The following is a 17,295-nucleotide window of genomic DNA, read 5'->3' as shown; positions in this document are numbered from 1 at the left end:
TTTTCAAACTAAGACACTCATTACTCATAAGTATTCCACAGAACCCCCACCTTTAAAACTAAATAATGACCTCTTGTGACAATATCTGGAACATAACCCTGAAATAAACAAAACGTACCTTTTAGGAAATAAACTGCATGGAATTCGATCGTTGGTAAGTCAGTAATGTGCCTCAGAGTCATCCTTCCGTTTCTGCTGTTTGTTGGGGGCTCACCAGCTGCTTGGCGTTGCTCTTTAACAGAAGGATGTGTATATTAGAAGCATCAAATCCACTCATCTAATTATCATAACACAAGCAAGCACGTGTCAAAAAAATGTCAAACAATTCCCCTAATGGTGTAAAATCTACTCAAAAACTGTTCCGCTTCAGTGCACGCTTTGGAAACTCCGAAGCCACAAGACGAAGCCCCTTTAAAGATGTTAAATAACTAAACACACGCCCGCCTGCTCAGGGAAAGTAGTTTGGCCAATTGTTCCTCATCTACAAGCGAAGCAAAAATAAAAGGAAAGACAAAGTCTGGCCCGTTTGGTTTGAAAAACCTCCAGGTATAAAAAAGGAAGCGATGCGATGGAGCAGATCTGATTCAGCTGCAGTTGGAGCAACGCGTCGAGGTCAGTCAGTTTGTTGTTTAGCATTAAATCCGGCTCGGCGCAGAAACATTTCGTGTTGATACTGGCAAATGGAGCGCGGAGCTATGCATACCCCGAGATAAGAGCTGCACACCACAAGGTCATTCGAAAACAAGTCTTTGGACTGACTCCTTGGCTCACGAACCGTAAAACACTACGGGTGTTCTTAAGAGGTACAGGACGAGGAACTGAATAACAAACAGCCAGCTACAACCATTACATGAGCTGAAAACAAAAGGCAAGCAACGCTCCAGTGGTTAATCGCTAATAGCTATTCATTGGGTTTGGTTTGAGGAACCAAACTTGGCTGGGTTTTAATCTAGCTGAATTAGAATACACGTCTGCATCTTCTTAACTTGGTAAAGGATGACTCCATGAATTCCAAGCAGCAGACGAGTGGGGGGAGGCAGGTGAAGACTAAATGGGCGACACTCTGTGACTTTCATCAACCGACGACACCGCGCTCTGACAGCCCGGATAGATAGTTCTCGCTGTTTCTGCCACCGCATACAACGCAGAGAGAGAGAGACGGATTCTTGTTTTCATCCTGCCAAATAAGCCAGAAGAGCAAACACACAAAAAACGTCCCCAAAGAGACACCGTTCGGAGGAGTTTGAGGTCAAGTTCAGTCTGACAGTACAGAACTCAATTGAACAAATCCCTGATAGCAGACAGGTGCTGAATGGATTTGTGTTTTTGATGAGTTTTTGCCCTTGACTTGGCTTTGAGAAACAGAGTTTTGGTTGTTTTTTTTTTGCCTTCAAGCAACAAAACTTTTAATCTATGGATTTACACGGTTTAACGATTGCTATTTGCGTACAATACACAAAGCAACAAAAAAAAGGGTAAAAAATGATTTATTTTTTTTCTTCTAGTATGTAAATTTTAATCATATACCTATTGTTCTTTCAGACTACTCATCACAATCTAATTAAGCCTCTGCCGGAATGCTGAGTTTGAGTATAAAGAAATAAATAAAGAGGCAGTATTTATTAGCTCCAAAATCTGCATTTTATTTGGATGGTTGGGGTCAAAAACGTATAATGTGTTGCAGTACACATGGTTATCCACAAGGCTTCAGTTCAACACCTCCAGTCTTAAAGCTGATTCTTTCATCCGTGCTGGCAGCACTTCATCCCGTCCCACGTCCCGTTTTGTTTGGTACAAATTCAACAGTTGTGCTGACAAGATCACTACTTTTCTATTTGAATGTTTTTATTTTTATTTTTTTTTTTCCACTTTTGTTTTTTTTTTCTTTTTAAATACAAAACACTCGTAACTTCTACACATTTATTATCACCCAGAGTTTTATTTTTTTTTATTTTCCACTTTGTAAAGAAATTCGGGAAACTTCCTCTTTTTTTTTTTAATTTTTTTTTTTTTTTTTTTTCAATTTTTGTTGTCATGAAAAGATAAAAACATGCAAAAAACTTGAATTTGTTGTCCAAATTATACATTTACAAGTTTGGAACTTCGCACTTTGTCATAATACTACATCAAAAGAAAAAAAAAAAAAGAAAGAAAGAAAGAAAAAAAAAAATATGTACACACATCTTTTTACAGTGAAGTAAAACTTGAACATATCAGATTATGACTAAGGCAAAAGAAGTGTACATAGATTAGACCAAAACAGGTTTTTGTTGTTTTTGTAAAATACTACATAACCTCAAAAAAACAAAAAGAAAAAAAAACAAAAACAAATCTGCTACAAAAGTGTGATTTATAACTCCCTTTATTTGCAACCAGCTGCATAATTTTTTTTTTGTGTGTGAAAATCTAAAAGTTTAGCATACTGTACAGTGCTGCTTTTAATCGTTTTTCTTCTCATCCAAGCTAACAGATGTTTCTTCATCCTTGTGATTTATTTAAATAATCTTCAAACAGGAGCGTTATGTAACCAAAGGAAAAGGGGAAAAAAAAAAAAAAAAAAAAAGCATGTAGAAGCATACCAGAGTGTAACATATTCGTTTGAAATCACTCCAAAAGTCAGTACCATTAAAGCCTTGAACATAAAACTAATCATTTAGATCCAAAAAAATGTACAAAAAGGCACATTATATCCCAGTGCTTCTGTACTGTGAAATTCAAGTTTAACTGAGCGCATTCAGTATGACAATCTGAGTGGTGACAGTCCACCAGCGTTCCCTCCCCCATCCTCCACAGCTGGACCACAGCCTATGCCTAAGCTTTCAACAAGCATATGTATGCAGAGACTACAACAATAAGCCTAGGTTGGTTGTTTTTGAAAGAAATTTTTGAATTAATGTTTATTATTTGAATCTTTTCAGTCACAGTTCTATCACTCTCAGGGAATATCAGAAGCTGTCCTTCAATAGGAAATCTTTCCTTTTCTTCATTTTTTTTCTTCTTTTTTTTAATCTTTATCCTTCAATGTGTGCCAGTGTGTCCTAGTCGTCGCCTCCACCGTACATGTCTGCCAGTTTTCTAAAGCGAGGGCCCCAGTCGTTGAGATAATCGTAGTCCTGGTCGCCCCCGCTGCTGGAGGAGTTGAGTGAGCTTAGGGAGCCGGCTGTGGAGCCGCTGCCCTCGTAATCGAACACTAGCAGGGAGTCGTAGGGAGGAGCAGTGGGGTCGTTGTCTGCTGCCTTCAGTCCCTGTGCACAAGGAAATAAAACCACAGTTAGATGAGAAGATTAAGTCACGTCTGCACTCTGCACACAAAAAACCTGTCTCAACAACATAAACATCCCTCCCTCCCACCTACCGCTTCACACAAACAGGCTCGTCTTCCCACAAAACCTTTTAAGGGGTCTTCCCCTCCGCGTGCTCAAGAAATACGATTCTTGTCCAGATTAATCAGGCTCTACCGTTACGACGTTCCCCCTGTTTCAGATGGGATCCGCCTGATGTTTCTAGGATGTTGGATTATCTGCTGCTGGATCAAAAGCCAACGCTGAGCATGACCAGCAGCCTTAAGTGCTTCAAAGCATCTCCCCATCCCTCAGTAACCCCTGAAACTCAGCCCACTATCCTCCGCACAGGCAGCACAACTAGGATACTATATCGTCTGCTTTATAACTCTAAATATCTTTAATATTTTATATGTAATTAACTCTGTCAAATGTAGACACAAGCAGAGAGGAGGGTGTGTGAGTCTCAAAGCTCATGGAGCTGGTGAGGGTGGTTCTATTTTGGAGATCCTACTTGACATTCCCAGAAATCCTCATAGCGTCACGAGAGGTCCTTATGGATTGTTATTGATTTCCAGCCTCATTCACTAACAGGACTCAGGAGACTTGATGGATTGCTAATCTAGGAGCTGAGATGTGCTTTGGCCATGAACCACTTTTGGATCCGGGCCCAGTTTCTCCATCTTATCGCTAGAACTGAGGACACTCAACAAATAATGAATGAATTAAAAGGAGGTACAGAACCAAAGCAGAGAAAAGAGACCTCAAGCTCATTGAGAACCTGTCAAAGATTTATAGTTTCCTCTATACTGTGACTGTGGTGCTGAAATGCTCTCAAATAAAGAGATGGATTGGATTAAAGTGCCCGGGCACTTAGCCATTATTTTCCACTTGTTAGCTTTGGTGAAGCGTTTGGTCAGGGCCGCGATGCTGATCATTTTGTGAAAAATATGACATATGGGTAGTTCATTTCAATTACAACAATATTAGCTTCGCCTGATGTAGCCTCCCTCTATCTACAACTAAAAAGCCACTGGCAGTTTCATAAAGTTGGACAATTAATGAGCTCAGCATTATAAGAATATAAAAATTCTGAATAACTGGGTAATCCTCTGCAGTGGAATCAATCATGACTCTTAAAACGGGGAACTGTCGTCACTTTTTGGAGTCTCTCTGTCCTGCAGATAATGATGTGTAATCAAACCCGCTGCTATCTCGCTTCGCAGAAAGCCTTGCGAGGACTGAACCGAGTCATTGTGCGGAACAATGAACGCAATCACTTCAGCTTTGTCTCTTTCCGTGTCCACCTGTGGACAAAAGAGGTCATGCCACACTGGTGCTAATGTATTTAATGTTGACCCCCCCGTGTGAGAACAGACCAGAAGTTGACTAATGGACCTTTATTTGTCCGACTATGGGGTTAACATCCTTATGCTAAACCCACGCCTGATTTTTTTTTCTGTTCCTCTAATTTAATTAAGAGCCTGGAGCTCCGGGGGAATGTGCACAATTCAGGATGGAGATGAGACATACTCCCCTCCCCCACTCCTCTCTGTCTCCCCTCTCTGCTGGCAGCGAGCCATATCAGTTAGGTCATTCCAGCTCAATGTGCTTGCTGCAGTTAGCATGACTTAGGCTTAGCAGCAGCCAAATTTGGGTCTGCAGACGGCTCAGTATTGCCTGGTCCCATTGAGTATTTTCTGGTAAAGAATGTCGAAGGCGGTTTTCGAAACGACATGCCAAAAGAAGCCCGAGGAAGGATGGCGTCCACTTTCAAACTGTTCTTTACCACAAAACCTTGATTTTCTCTACACATCAGCTGCTTTGACAAGTTTATCACCCATTTTCATGAGTCACGATTGGAGAAAACGAACGGCGCCTGGGCAAGGGGATCTGGGAGATAAATGGTAGGGCGGCAGAGCTGAAAGAGCAAGCTCTAATCTAAAAACAGGGGTGCCATCCAAAAAAACCAGGAGCGAACTTCATTTGTAATGCTGTGAAACTCTTGTCTGTTGGAGCTTGTGAAAAATATATGACTCCTCTTTTCATTTTACATTCTGCCTTCATGCTGGAGTCAATGATGGCCTCAGGCAAACGAGGGCACTCTGAGCCGTGCACGCAGATAGAAAGCCAATGCATTGCTTCTCTCATCTGCCATTACCATGCCATTATGCCATTACTACACTATGACACATCTCTATTTCCTCTTTGGCAGAATGTGAGGAGGAAAACAATTATATCGGAGTGAGTTAGTATCATATATATTCTGAGCTGTGGAAAAAGTCAGAGTGGATGTATGTGAAATTAGAAAAGTTTCTCAGTCTCTGCAGTAAAAAAAAAAACAATTCAAACTGATTGAATGCAAAAAGTCTTTTCCCCCTAGAAGGCAGTGGAAAGTCCTTGAAGCTCAGTCATAAAAGCCTAATAGTTTATTTAGATACAAATTTTATTATAAGAAATGCATTCAAGTTGAAAATGAAATTTAAGCTTTGTGACTGCACTGAATCTTTCATTTTGGCTCTTTCCTTGAGATTGGATTCAGAGGAGCGGCATCGGTTTCTAAAGTTGCATCAGGCTAGTGCTTTTTACCTCGTTGATGAAATCTCCGATGTCTCCAGGATGGGGTGCTGCCGATCTCAAAGGATACTGGGGCTCGGGGTGGAGGGGTCTCTCGTCTAGACGGCGGATTCCCACCGGCTTGATGGCATCAGGCTCTAGTGTGTCTGGCTGCTGAAGCTGACTCAGGTCATAATCCTGGGAAACGGGCAAACAGATGGGACTTAACTGAGCAGTGTGACAAGGACCCGAACTGAGCGTGATTATTTAAACAGATAAACACACCATGTGCTGTGAAGAGCAAGAAGAAGTTCAACTCGGGGGGAGGGAGGGAGGGAGGGAGAGATTTTAAAGTTAAAATGTGGAGCGGAGGAATGAGGGAACATGAGGGAAACTTTAATCTTCTTGTCTGTGAGGCACAAGTCCAGGAACAACTTGACACATTTAAAAAAAAAGAAAGAAAAAGAAAGAGAGAAACAGCACCGAAGGGGTCCAAGCTGAGGATCACATCATACACGGCTGAGTCTCTGTACTTGTGCCATGTGGTGCAGGAAGGATGTGCAGGCGACTATTTTGCTCTAATCAATGCCCAGACACAGGATGGTGGATATGCATAAGCCATTGCTAATCCTATTAACATTACCAAGGCAACCTGAATGGCATGCAGTTTGTGCAAAGTCATGGGCAGGGAAAGAGGACGAGGAAGAGCAGAGAGGGAAAAAGTTGGGCTGCAGAAAGGAGCCGCGATGAAAAGTAGAGCAGCTGAGCTGACTGGATGCTATCAGTGTGACGGCCGATATGATAAAGATAATACCATTTGAGAATCAGTGTGTGCCTAATAAGCGTGCATGATGGATTGGCCCTCTTTAAGAGATTTTCAGTAATCCATCCATCTCTAATATCCCCTTCAAAAATGTCATTGCTCAGTTGAGGATGTACCTTCAAACGCAGACACTCTCAGAGGGAAAATATGCTAAAGACAGTGATGGTGAAACAGAAAGAATGCACATAAAACAATGCCACGCATTTCCAAAAGGATCATTCTTAAATTCAAAACCAACTATTTAGATGTGTTTAACGGAAACAGCAAAAGGTTTTGACCTAGGTGCAAAACAAACAAACAAAAATAAGTAAAAGATAGAAAATCCAATGTTTATGATCATTTGAAGAAATTATTGTTCAAAATAACTAGAAAAAGCTCAATACACAATATGAAAATAATCTGCTGAAACTAACAAATGCTATTCTTCCATCACTATTTCCATGTTCAGTGTTTGATTGATGTGTCTAAAGTCATCATGTCCCCATGATGCAACACAAATCAGAAGCACCCGACTGTTTATCTTGAGTCACCAACGTTTAATATTTAACAACTAATCCAACAAAGTCTGATGATGATTGGTTTGCATTATCAACAGATTTCTTTATGTGAAACAAATTATGATTACTAGGGGCACAATTAAGTGTTTGCTGAAATGAAATGTCAAAAAAAGTGGATTTTCAAAAGGCGCTCAAACCACAAAAGCAGAAGTAATAATGTGGCAGCACTTCTTTGTGAACTGGCTCCTCACACAAACTGGGCCTGCTGGAACTCACGGCCCACATTCAAATATGAGCAACGGAATATCCTTACAAACATTCGCTCCTTACAATCTGGGGTGAGACGTACAGCAAGTGGGACCATTTAATCATTTAGGGCTGTTATTATTAATGCATTACGTTATTTTTTTAATGAAAGCTCGCTGCATTGCAGTTGACCAAACATTCAGGTTAAAGCACCTGCAAAATCCATAAAAGCAACTTGAAATTTGTGACAAAATTTAGAATTTTGTTACGTTAATTTCCATCTCTTTGTACAGTAGAATGGAAATCTTTTTCCTAAAAACGGAAAGGCCAAACTGTTGTCTGAAATCTAACGTGGAGCTTAAAGAATCCTTCTGGTTCGGACAATCCTCGCACCAGTTTTCTGATCATTGCAAACTGAGATGTCGTGGAGTAGCAACATCTCTGAAGACGCAGAAGTGACCGGCCACCACGCAGTCATATGAACAAACTCCGGAGTCTGACAAACGATTAACAGACAAAATGAAGAAATTAAGTCCATTTTCTAAAATCCTCTTTTAGTTAGAGAGAAAACACCTTAGCTCAAGTCTGATCAAAAAACACTTATTTAGAAATATAATAATTTCATTACGTGGGGATGTTACTCCACAATCAGATATTACAGTTTAGAGCATTTATTAATTACTTAAGTGCTGGCTGGTTTTAAACTATATGGATTCTTTTCTTTGGATGAAATTAAAAAAGAACTTGATAACAATCTCACATATATTTCAGCAGCGAAGAGAATGAAGCCAGCAGCTTGTCATCTTCAAATTACGACAGGGAACATATGCGCTGGTCACCAGATAGTGTGTCCTTTGGCAAGCTGTTCCCCCCTTTTTCCTGCAGTTAAGTTGCATTAGTAAACAGAACCCCTTCTGATGTGGCTTTCAATCAGAGGATGAATAAAGATTAGCAAATAAAAAAAATAATAATGATATAGATTTTGTAATTTATTTCTTTTGATCAGTGTTAATGAAATTTAATCATCAAAGGTGCAAAAAGCAAATCCTGAGGTCTAATTTATTTAAAATGATCTTTTCCGAGATGTTATCAGCATATCAACAAGGCCTTCTTTTTGTTTGTGGGGGAGAAAAACAAGGCAACGGATTTGATTTATTCTATGTGTTGCATGAGATTGGAAAAGAAAAAATAAATAAGTAAAATGAAGCAAAAAAACCCCCCAAAAAACAACAAACAAACCTTTTCAAAAGCTTGCTTCCAAGAAGATGTCGTCAAAGGTAAATGTGAAAGAAATTATTCGGAGGTCACTTTAAGAAGCAGATGAATCATCTTTGTCGTACATTATTTGTTCTGCGAGGAAATCTGTGCACAAGCGCTTCTCAATTTGCCATTATTTCTGCAAAGTTTTTTTTTTTTTTTTTGCCACGTCCAGGGAGTGCAAGCTGATCACCTGTCTGCCTTTGATAAAATGAGGGCTATACAAACCAATACAAACCAGGGCAATGACAGCAGCAACTAAAATCACAAACTCTGAAAGCACCCACTGCTCTGACACTTCAATTTCCTCCCCTGCGGGAGATAGGGAGAACAGAGATGGGCATTATAAAGACTACATCGCTGGGAAAGTCAGGTCCATTTTTTACCCAACGCCGGCTCCGCATACAATTCCGCAGACAAGACCATTTTCTCCTGGCGCCCTGGCCTCTCTGCCCCATTCAAACGAGAAGCTTGTTTTCCCCCCTCAATAAATCGCTGCATCCACTCGTTTGCCTTTAAGGGCTGTTTATATCATGCAACAGTCTCCTTCTCAACATGTTCTGGTCAACAGGTTTGTTGCATTTTATGTGTGAGACGGAGGATGTTAATAGACAAATGGGTGTTCTCCCTCCTGCCTAATCACCGGCAGATGTGTAATGGCTTTCCAGTCATATTGTTACCTTAGACAGGGCTTCATTATTGCACCACAGCAGATGTCTGTCTCTAAATGACATCAGCTCACCAATTACAAGTCTCCAAGGCTAATTTGGCACCGCGCTGGGTCAGACTGGGGTCTCCCGCACATTTCTGCTATACCTAAGCCGCCAAAGCACTTCAGCCAGCAGCAAGAAAATGGCCCATTTGGTGCAACACTGCCTCTTTCTTTTTTTTTCTTTTTTTTTTATATGAAATGACTCCGTTTTGCTAACAAGGGGTTATTAGGACAATTGAATTCTGTGTGTGGCTGATCAGTGCTGGAGGACACAGAGATGGGACACTATTGATGCCTGTGGCACTGCGGTTCTATTGTTTGTGTGTGCATTAGGGCTCTGAAACAGGGGGGGAGGCTGTTCCAGTTGACAAAACATTTCCAATATTTCCAGAACCAACTGGATCAAAATGTGTTTGCCTTATTGATTCTAGCTTTTGATTTTCAGCTTCCTTTGAGGAAAAAATGACCATCTCTAAAGTGTCGTACTTTTCATTGTGAGTGACTCGGAGGTATGTTGTGAAGCAGCATAACAAGCAAAGATAACACTAGAAAGAAACTGTAAACGTACGCATGCTCGTAGAAAATTTTTTTTTATATAAGTGGTGCTCTTTGTTCTTATGTTGCTTCAGCCAAACTGCTTCTGTGCAGCACAGATGTGACCAGAATAATTCTCCACAACAAAAAGGCAACACATTTACCTTTTAACGCCTTTTCTGTAGCACTGTACAGCTTTTGAATGAACTATGTTGGTAAAATGCAGGGCAGAATATAAATTATTTTGGCCAATTTAAACCTGTGCCTAAACGATTTAGAAATTTTATCCAAACATGTTTTTTTTTGTTTTTTTTTTTAAATAAACTGGCACATTTAAAAACACAAAACTATGATGGCATCAGCTTTATCAGACTGGTTTTAAAACTGTACAGTGAAATAAAAGAAAAATCTTTCTCTATAGTTCTAAGTCTCAAGAAAAAGCTAATTATAAGCAAAATAAAAAGCAAAAGGTTTTCACATACTTCAAAAGTAACACCAGAAAAATGTGTTTACCACACGATTCTTACCTGATCCTCCTCTCCACCGCCTTCCTCGTCATACTTGAGGATGTTGTCTCTCACATCATCCTCAGGATCGATAAGAAGCTGCTTGGCCTGGCGCTCTTTATCGCGGCGCTTCATCCACACCACAAACATCAACACAAGGACTGATTGAAAGGGGAAAAAAATATCCACAAAGATGCCATATTATAAAACGTAATAACGTGCAGATTCTCACTGAAATGTAATCGGATCCGATGTTTCAGAGTTTGGATAGGGGCCTGATCAAGGCTTGTTTTTTTTTTTTTTTTTTGGTAATCCTACAGTAATCTAGCGATATCTCGGATAGCTGTCTTTATAATCCCCGTGTTCACTCGTGTTATTTGTGCAGTGTGTGTGAGAGAGATGCTGAGACTCACTGAGGAGGATGATGATGCAGAGGAGGATGGATATGATGGCGCCTGTTCCCAAACCAGCAGCCATGATTTGTTGCTGGTCAGTGCAATCTCCATTAATGTTGCACTGGCACACTTTAATCCGCAGGTAGGAGGTGTTGGACAAGGGTAGGTTGCCCGAGTCTGTGATTATGATGGGGATATCATAGATGCCACTCTCAAGGAAGCCAATCTTCAGGCTCACCTGAGCATAGTCACCTGAGAGAGGGAGAGGGGAAAGAAGGTGAACAATGACTCTAAATATATTTCCTTCTTATCAGAAGAAACAGATTCTGAGTGGTGACTGTAGAGATTAAGCAACTCAGTGCGTTTTAATAGAAACTAACATCAGGTTTGTTTTGGAGATCAGTATTTCACAGGGGATTGAATCCAAACGGGAAAGTCATCTGTATAGATGGTGTTCACACCGTGATTATACTCCTTTTATCACAAATATGGAGCACAAATTCCTACCTGGAAGTTGCATCAGCATATCTAATCCAAAACATGGTCAGGATTTGGATTTGAAGCTTATAAACCTACTGAATACCTTTTGATAATGCTTCTTAGGCTAAATTCCCAGCTGTGATAATCCAAATGCCATTATCCTATTAAGATTTATTTACTGTGTTTCAACTCACACTAACAGCTAACACACAACAAATGAGTTTCCTCCATTTGTGGTTTGGTTTCAAATTAGCATAAATAATTAATGACTGTTTGGCAAGATTAATAGATTATTATATTGTATCTCTTAACTCTGACACCTCTAAAGTGTGCTGTTTACACACAGTTGAACACGTTTCAAAGTGTTGCTCAGATTAAACTCGTAAAGCTTTAATGACTAAACAAATTGCTGAGACATATTGCTTTAGATTTTTAATGTTTTCTAAGTTAATTATCAGATCCTACTCATTGCAAAAAAAAAGCAAAAAGACTCAGTCTCATCTTTTGTTTTTTTTCCCACTTCTAGTAAACATAAAATCCAAAGGAATCATAATCTCTTACATTCTGGCAATTGCAAACTGAAGATTAGTTTAATCTCATTAATCTGGGCTTTTAAAACAGGACAAATGGCCCTGCATGAATGACTAGGATTCATTATTGTTCTGTGTCTCACCGCTGATTCTTGTTATGGTCCAGTTCCTTCTGACGTTCGTGGGCTTGTGAGCCAGCTCAAAGGCATAAGGCCCAGCATTCGGGTTCAGGTCCCCATCCACTGCGGTGATGTTGATGGCGTTTGGCTCCGGCTTTTCACAGATCTCCGCTTCCTGAGGGAACACTTTGGGCGCGTTGTCGTTGATGTCCAGCAAGACGATCTGGAGGGTTCCCGTACCGCTCGCAGGTGGCACACCTGCGCAAACCGCGAAAGAGTACACACCATTGGCATACTGTAAATATTTATGAGAAACGTGAAATGTAAAAATTTACATATGGAAACAAATATATGCTTTTGAAATACCATCTCTCATTTTGAAATCATTATACAGGCAGCAGAGAAAACTAAAGTATGGAGTTTCTTTTTTGGCTCTCTAAATAACTATTTACTCTAGGGGGAGACGTCCCATACAAACTGCATACTGATCTGAGAATCTAATCTCATGCGAGGAGGTGGAAAGAAAGAGTTGGATATCAGAACATTTGGTGTGTGAGTGTGTTTGTTTGTGTTCCTGAAGAACGTCTTCCTGACGAAGGACGCGAGATAGGAATACTAAAGCAGACAAACAGAGCCCACTGTCGTTCCTTCAGGGCTTCTCTATGTATTCACTCAGCTAAGAGGCTTTTTTACCATTCAGGCCACGCTCAAAGGAACTAGTCATCCAATCCTGACCCATTAACGTTGAGAAACCTCTTTATTGGTAGACGTTTTAAGCCTCTTGGCCTAAGCGATGCCCCATAGAACGGGGTAAACCTGAGCAGAGGTAAATCCCACCAGTGCGTATGTCAGGTGAAAACCTCCACATGTTAGACGATTCTGGGATTGCCAGCATATTAACCTTCGACTATAGTGGTCAGCATTGCAGACAGAGAGAATGACAATACTTGATTGCCCTTCAAGCCTGGGGGACATTTTTCTGCCAGATATGGCCCATTTATGAATTAGCTTCAAGTGAAAAACACCACAGAAGTAGTCAAAAGAAGACTAGGAAAGCTACATTAGATGTCCTTTAGGCTTCTTTCAGTAAAGAGAGGATTGGCTTCCTTTGAGCACTCTGCCAGTAATAGCAATAAAAAAAGGTGCTTATGAAACAGTCTGGCTAAAACACCCAGACCGTGTAACACAGCATATCACTGAGACTTAACAAGGTATGTTTGGAAACTGCAGCACCATTTGCACGCTTACATACCGTTGTCAGTAGCCATGAACGTAGCGTTGTAATAACTGTTTTTCACAAAGGGAGACTCTCGGTCCAAAAGGGCAATTGTTGAAATCCGGCCGGTGTTTGGGTCAATCCTTAGCCAGCTGGCTGGATCTGAGAGCTTGGAGTATCTGAGACAATAAGAAAGATGATATGAACACAGAGGTACATCATTTTAATGAAGGTTTTTAAGTTTCAATGTCTCATGAATGTTGAGATAAAGTCTAAGTTTATTCCACAGGAGAAAATACCGTGTCCAGTTTGGCAAGATTTTCTATTAGTTTGGCAAGATCTCTAAATATTTCAGACATCATGCATTTTGCATAATTATATCAACTTTTTGAAGGTGGCCTCACAGGGGAGATCACCCCCCNTTTAGCACTTCCTCAAATTAAATTTACAGGACTAACATTTTTTTCCCTCATGAACTGTTTTCAAACAGATAAACACATCCACAGCCAAACAGTTTTTATGATTAGGAAATACTAAGGCTTGTTTAAAGAGAGATAGATTTGATTTTTACTTTTTTTTTTTTAAATCACTAATCATTAAGATAATAAGTGTAGAAAACATGGACAACATAACATATCACACTTTTTATACACAGCATATTCAGTACATTTTACTTGGATTTAAACAAGTTCCGCATTTTAAAATTGCCAGACGTTGCTGACTCATCCTCGAACTTTAAACAAAACAAAACAAAAAAACACTTGTAATGGTCAAAAACAAAGAAAGAACCAACAGAAAAAAAAAAAGATTAGGACAGCACCCAGCAGCGTTTTAAATCAAGAAATTAAAATCAGTAAGAATCAACTCATTTACCCAAGTTTTAAAAAAAAGAGCCAGTATTTTCCAAATTTAAAAAGGTACATTGAATTATACCTTTAAAAAAGAAAAGAAAAATGGGCACATCTCGAGAACAATAAGTGGTGGTGGCACTGATATTCCAGCCAATTACCCAACTGTATTTTCCTAAATAAAAGGCTGAAGCTGTTATTTGATTCAGCTGCTTTAGAGTCTGCCTTGCATATAAGATGGAGACTTTTAATTGCAACATGGCTTTTATTCAAAAAAACAAAAAAAACCAAAACAAAACAAAAAAGATGTGATTTCTCAGAAAAAAACTTCAACGTATCCCATCATAACTGCATTCCCGATAATGTTCGGAAAGAATAGACTAAGTGCTATTTCATTTTTACATAAGAGATTATTATTAAGGGATTAATTTAACTACTAATTTAAATGATTTTCTCTCATAAAGCTCATCCCTGTTCATTAAGTAGTCAATTCATCAGTAATGAAGTTGAGCTGAAAAAAAAAAAAAAAAAGCGAAAGTGTTGCATTTAAGTTGATTATTATGATGCTCCTGAATTACAAGCAGGTCTCTTTCAATTTGAATTTAGAAAACGGTCGTGCTACAAGTGGGAAGTGGGTTCGTTTTACAGTTTGATACATACCTGATGGATTGATGCAAGAAGCGATCGGGATCCTGCGCAGTAAAAATGGTCAGGTGTGACTTGGGCGGCATCCCTTCCTCCAATCTAATTACTTTAGGGTTTGGCTCAAAGGAGGGGCTCTCATTGATGTCCGTTACTTTGATAGAGACCGTGGCAGTGGACTGTCTGGGGGACTGGATACCTCTGGCCACTGGAACCTCATTTCTGGCTTCCACTATCAGCGAATATGTTTGACTAATTTCATAGTCAATAGGCTGAAAAGAAGTGGAAAAAAAAAACATAGCATAAATAGATGCTTAAAAAAACTGAAAGGGAAAAAAAAATACCCACATAACATTTTCTGTTGTGTGACTGATCAGAGAGCAACTAAAAGGACAATTTTTTTTTCTTCTTTTTGACTGAAAAATACTTTGAAAGCTAAAACGGTCAAGAAGAATAAAGAGACTGAATATTTTTGTGATCAGTTCAAGGATGCACAACAACGAGAAAGCTGTTGTAAGAGTTGTGCAACTATTTTATTTCATTTGAAATGTGGCCTGGATTTAAAAAAAAAAAAAGTTGGATAAGTTAAAAACATGTTTTTTATCCATTTCAAGCTCAACCTTCAGTCTTTGTACATGGATGGACAGAGTTGTTTTTGTTCCTTTCAAGGCTGAGGTTGATTTTCAGAAAATACTTCCAGGATTTAAACAATTAACAAATTAGATCAGTTTGTTCCCTTCAATAATAAGAAACAGCATGACACATTTAAGACACCTACTAAATTCAATGTGTTTAATCATGAACTAATCTCAGAAGCAGATACATGTAATTAAAAAGGGAGAATTGATTGAAGGACTTACCTTGACAACAGTCACCAGACCCTCATTAGTTGTTGGATCGGTGGGCACTGAGAATCTGCCTGTGGGGTCACCCCCGATGATTTTGTAGACAGCATTCCAGGCAGGTGTGTTAGGCTGGTCCTTGTCAGTCACGGTCAGGTTTGCCACAATAACATTCACCGTGTTCTCAGGCACCTCCCCGAAAAACTGCATGAATAAAACATGAACGAACAGAACAGAGAGCTGTTAGTGACGCTGCAGTTGTGGCACAAAAACAGAAGAATACCAACCCACGGCTTGCACGGCACAGCGGGAGCAGGAGCAATCAAAGGTGACTAGACATCTAAGGTAACTTCTCATGTTGTCATGGTCATCTTATTCACTGTGCTGCTCTGAGAGCACAACAGCAGCATTACAAATCTCAGCCATTCGTGAGCACAGTAAGTGCCTCTTTCACCGAGGTAGAGATCTCCATAGTCGCATGTGTCAACACTTGGAGCGGGATATAACACTTTACACATGGTTGGCGACTCGTGGAGCTGTGTGGTTTCAGAAGTGCGGGGCAAGCAAAACCAGGTAAGTGAGCAGAACTGACAGGTGAGCGCATATATCCTCACGAGGGTAAATGGAGGTCCTTTGCGGTGATATTGTTAAACGAAGAGGGCCGTGTTGACATCTCACACATGGGATTGTTTCTTACCATGTCAGCAGTAAACTCCGGCGGATTGTCATTAATGTCAGTAACTCTGATGACAGCCGTGGCTGTGTTGGAGAGACCATACATGGGGTTGCCCTCCATGTCCGTTGCTTGGATGATCAACGTGTACTGAGGTACTTTCTAGAGCATAAGAAAACAAAAAGAAATAATGAGGACAAAAAAAATAAAATAAAAACCACCATTTCAAATTAAACTTAGAAGTATTAGAAGCATCACAAACAAATAACTAAGGCTTCTGGACTAAACTGCAATTCAATAAAATGACAGCACATTACAGAGTAATAAGATTTTTACTCAAACAAAACAAATTTGACCAATTCAGCTTTTTAATTATGACAAATGGAAAGATTTTTTTACACAAACTGAACTTCTTCCACACGAGTTAATGTGTTTGTGTGTATAAGTGTGAAAAGTGCACCTCTACAATGAACACAACCATACAGAGGACAAATGACTCTTTTCACATTAAAAACCACTCAGGTGATGGACCAGTTGCTAGGTAATGAGAGTCAGGCAAATTACTTTCATGGTGGCAACTTGCGGACATAAAACGGCGGCCCCAGGGCAGAAGTGATTGAGCAGCCACCTCAGCTAGATTGCCCTCCCTAGAACTGAACCAACTAGCTCCAGCGGTATACATTTTATTTATTTTCCCAAACAACCTTACAATCCCAATTTAATAAAAGAGTGGGAACATGAAAAATGAGGGGGAAAAAAAGATGCAAAAAAAAAAGTGAGAATGAGGGAAGAGAAACATTTTAACTGCTCAGTGATGCACAATGGCTCCTTGTAAGAGTAAATTAGTGTGAAACAGCCAAGTCCACTTCTATTTCTCATTTAGGTGATAATAGGCAAAATTTACTTTGGCTCATTAGTTCTCAAACAGTCTGAATATTGGCGACAATACTCAAAGTGTCAACAATTTTGAAAACCCACAGTCCATTTATCCAAAAATGAGAAATGATTTGTTATTAGAGGAAGAAACAATTGTAAGATTTAAAAAATATAATTTCCCAGATGGATGGTCTGGCTAAAGAAAGTCAAATAAATTTAAGCTACAAGGTGAAAAAGAGAAAAGATAACAAAAAGTGTTGAG

At 39.7% G+C, this 17,295-nt stretch overlaps 1 protein-coding gene across 1 annotated transcript in view; it reads right to left on the bottom strand.

The window, feature by feature from the left end:
• Positions 1 to 1,738: 1,738 nt before the first annotated feature.
• Positions 1,739 to 17,295, bottom strand: part of cdh2 (cadherin 2, type 1, N-cadherin (neuronal)) — a 57,209-nt gene continuing 41,652 nt past the window's right edge. Inside the window, exons 8-16 of the mRNA XM_017422503.3 lie at positions 16,182 to 16,319; positions 15,503 to 15,688; positions 14,661 to 14,914; positions 13,189 to 13,331; positions 11,961 to 12,194; positions 10,826 to 11,059; positions 10,434 to 10,573; positions 5,871 to 6,035; positions 1,739 to 3,245 (exon numbers count right to left, since the gene is read on the bottom strand). Coding sequence (XP_017277992.1) covers positions 3,039 to 3,245; positions 5,871 to 6,035; positions 10,434 to 10,573; positions 10,826 to 11,059; positions 11,961 to 12,194; positions 13,189 to 13,331; positions 14,661 to 14,914; positions 15,503 to 15,688; positions 16,182 to 16,319 — 1,701 coding nt within the window. The 3' untranslated portion in view covers positions 1,739 to 3,038. The remainder of the gene's footprint in view (positions 3,246 to 5,870; positions 6,036 to 10,433; positions 10,574 to 10,825; positions 11,060 to 11,960; positions 12,195 to 13,188; positions 13,332 to 14,660; positions 14,915 to 15,502; positions 15,689 to 16,181; positions 16,320 to 17,295) is intronic.

This window comes from Kryptolebias marmoratus, linkage group LG20, assembly GCF_001649575.2.
Source record: "Kryptolebias marmoratus isolate JLee-2015 linkage group LG20, ASM164957v2, whole genome shotgun sequence".
NCBI classification, from domain to species: domain Eukaryota; kingdom Metazoa; phylum Chordata; class Actinopteri; order Cyprinodontiformes; family Rivulidae; genus Kryptolebias; species Kryptolebias marmoratus.
Note: the sequence above shows the minus strand (reverse complement) of the source record. Positions and strands in the feature narration are given on the sequence as shown.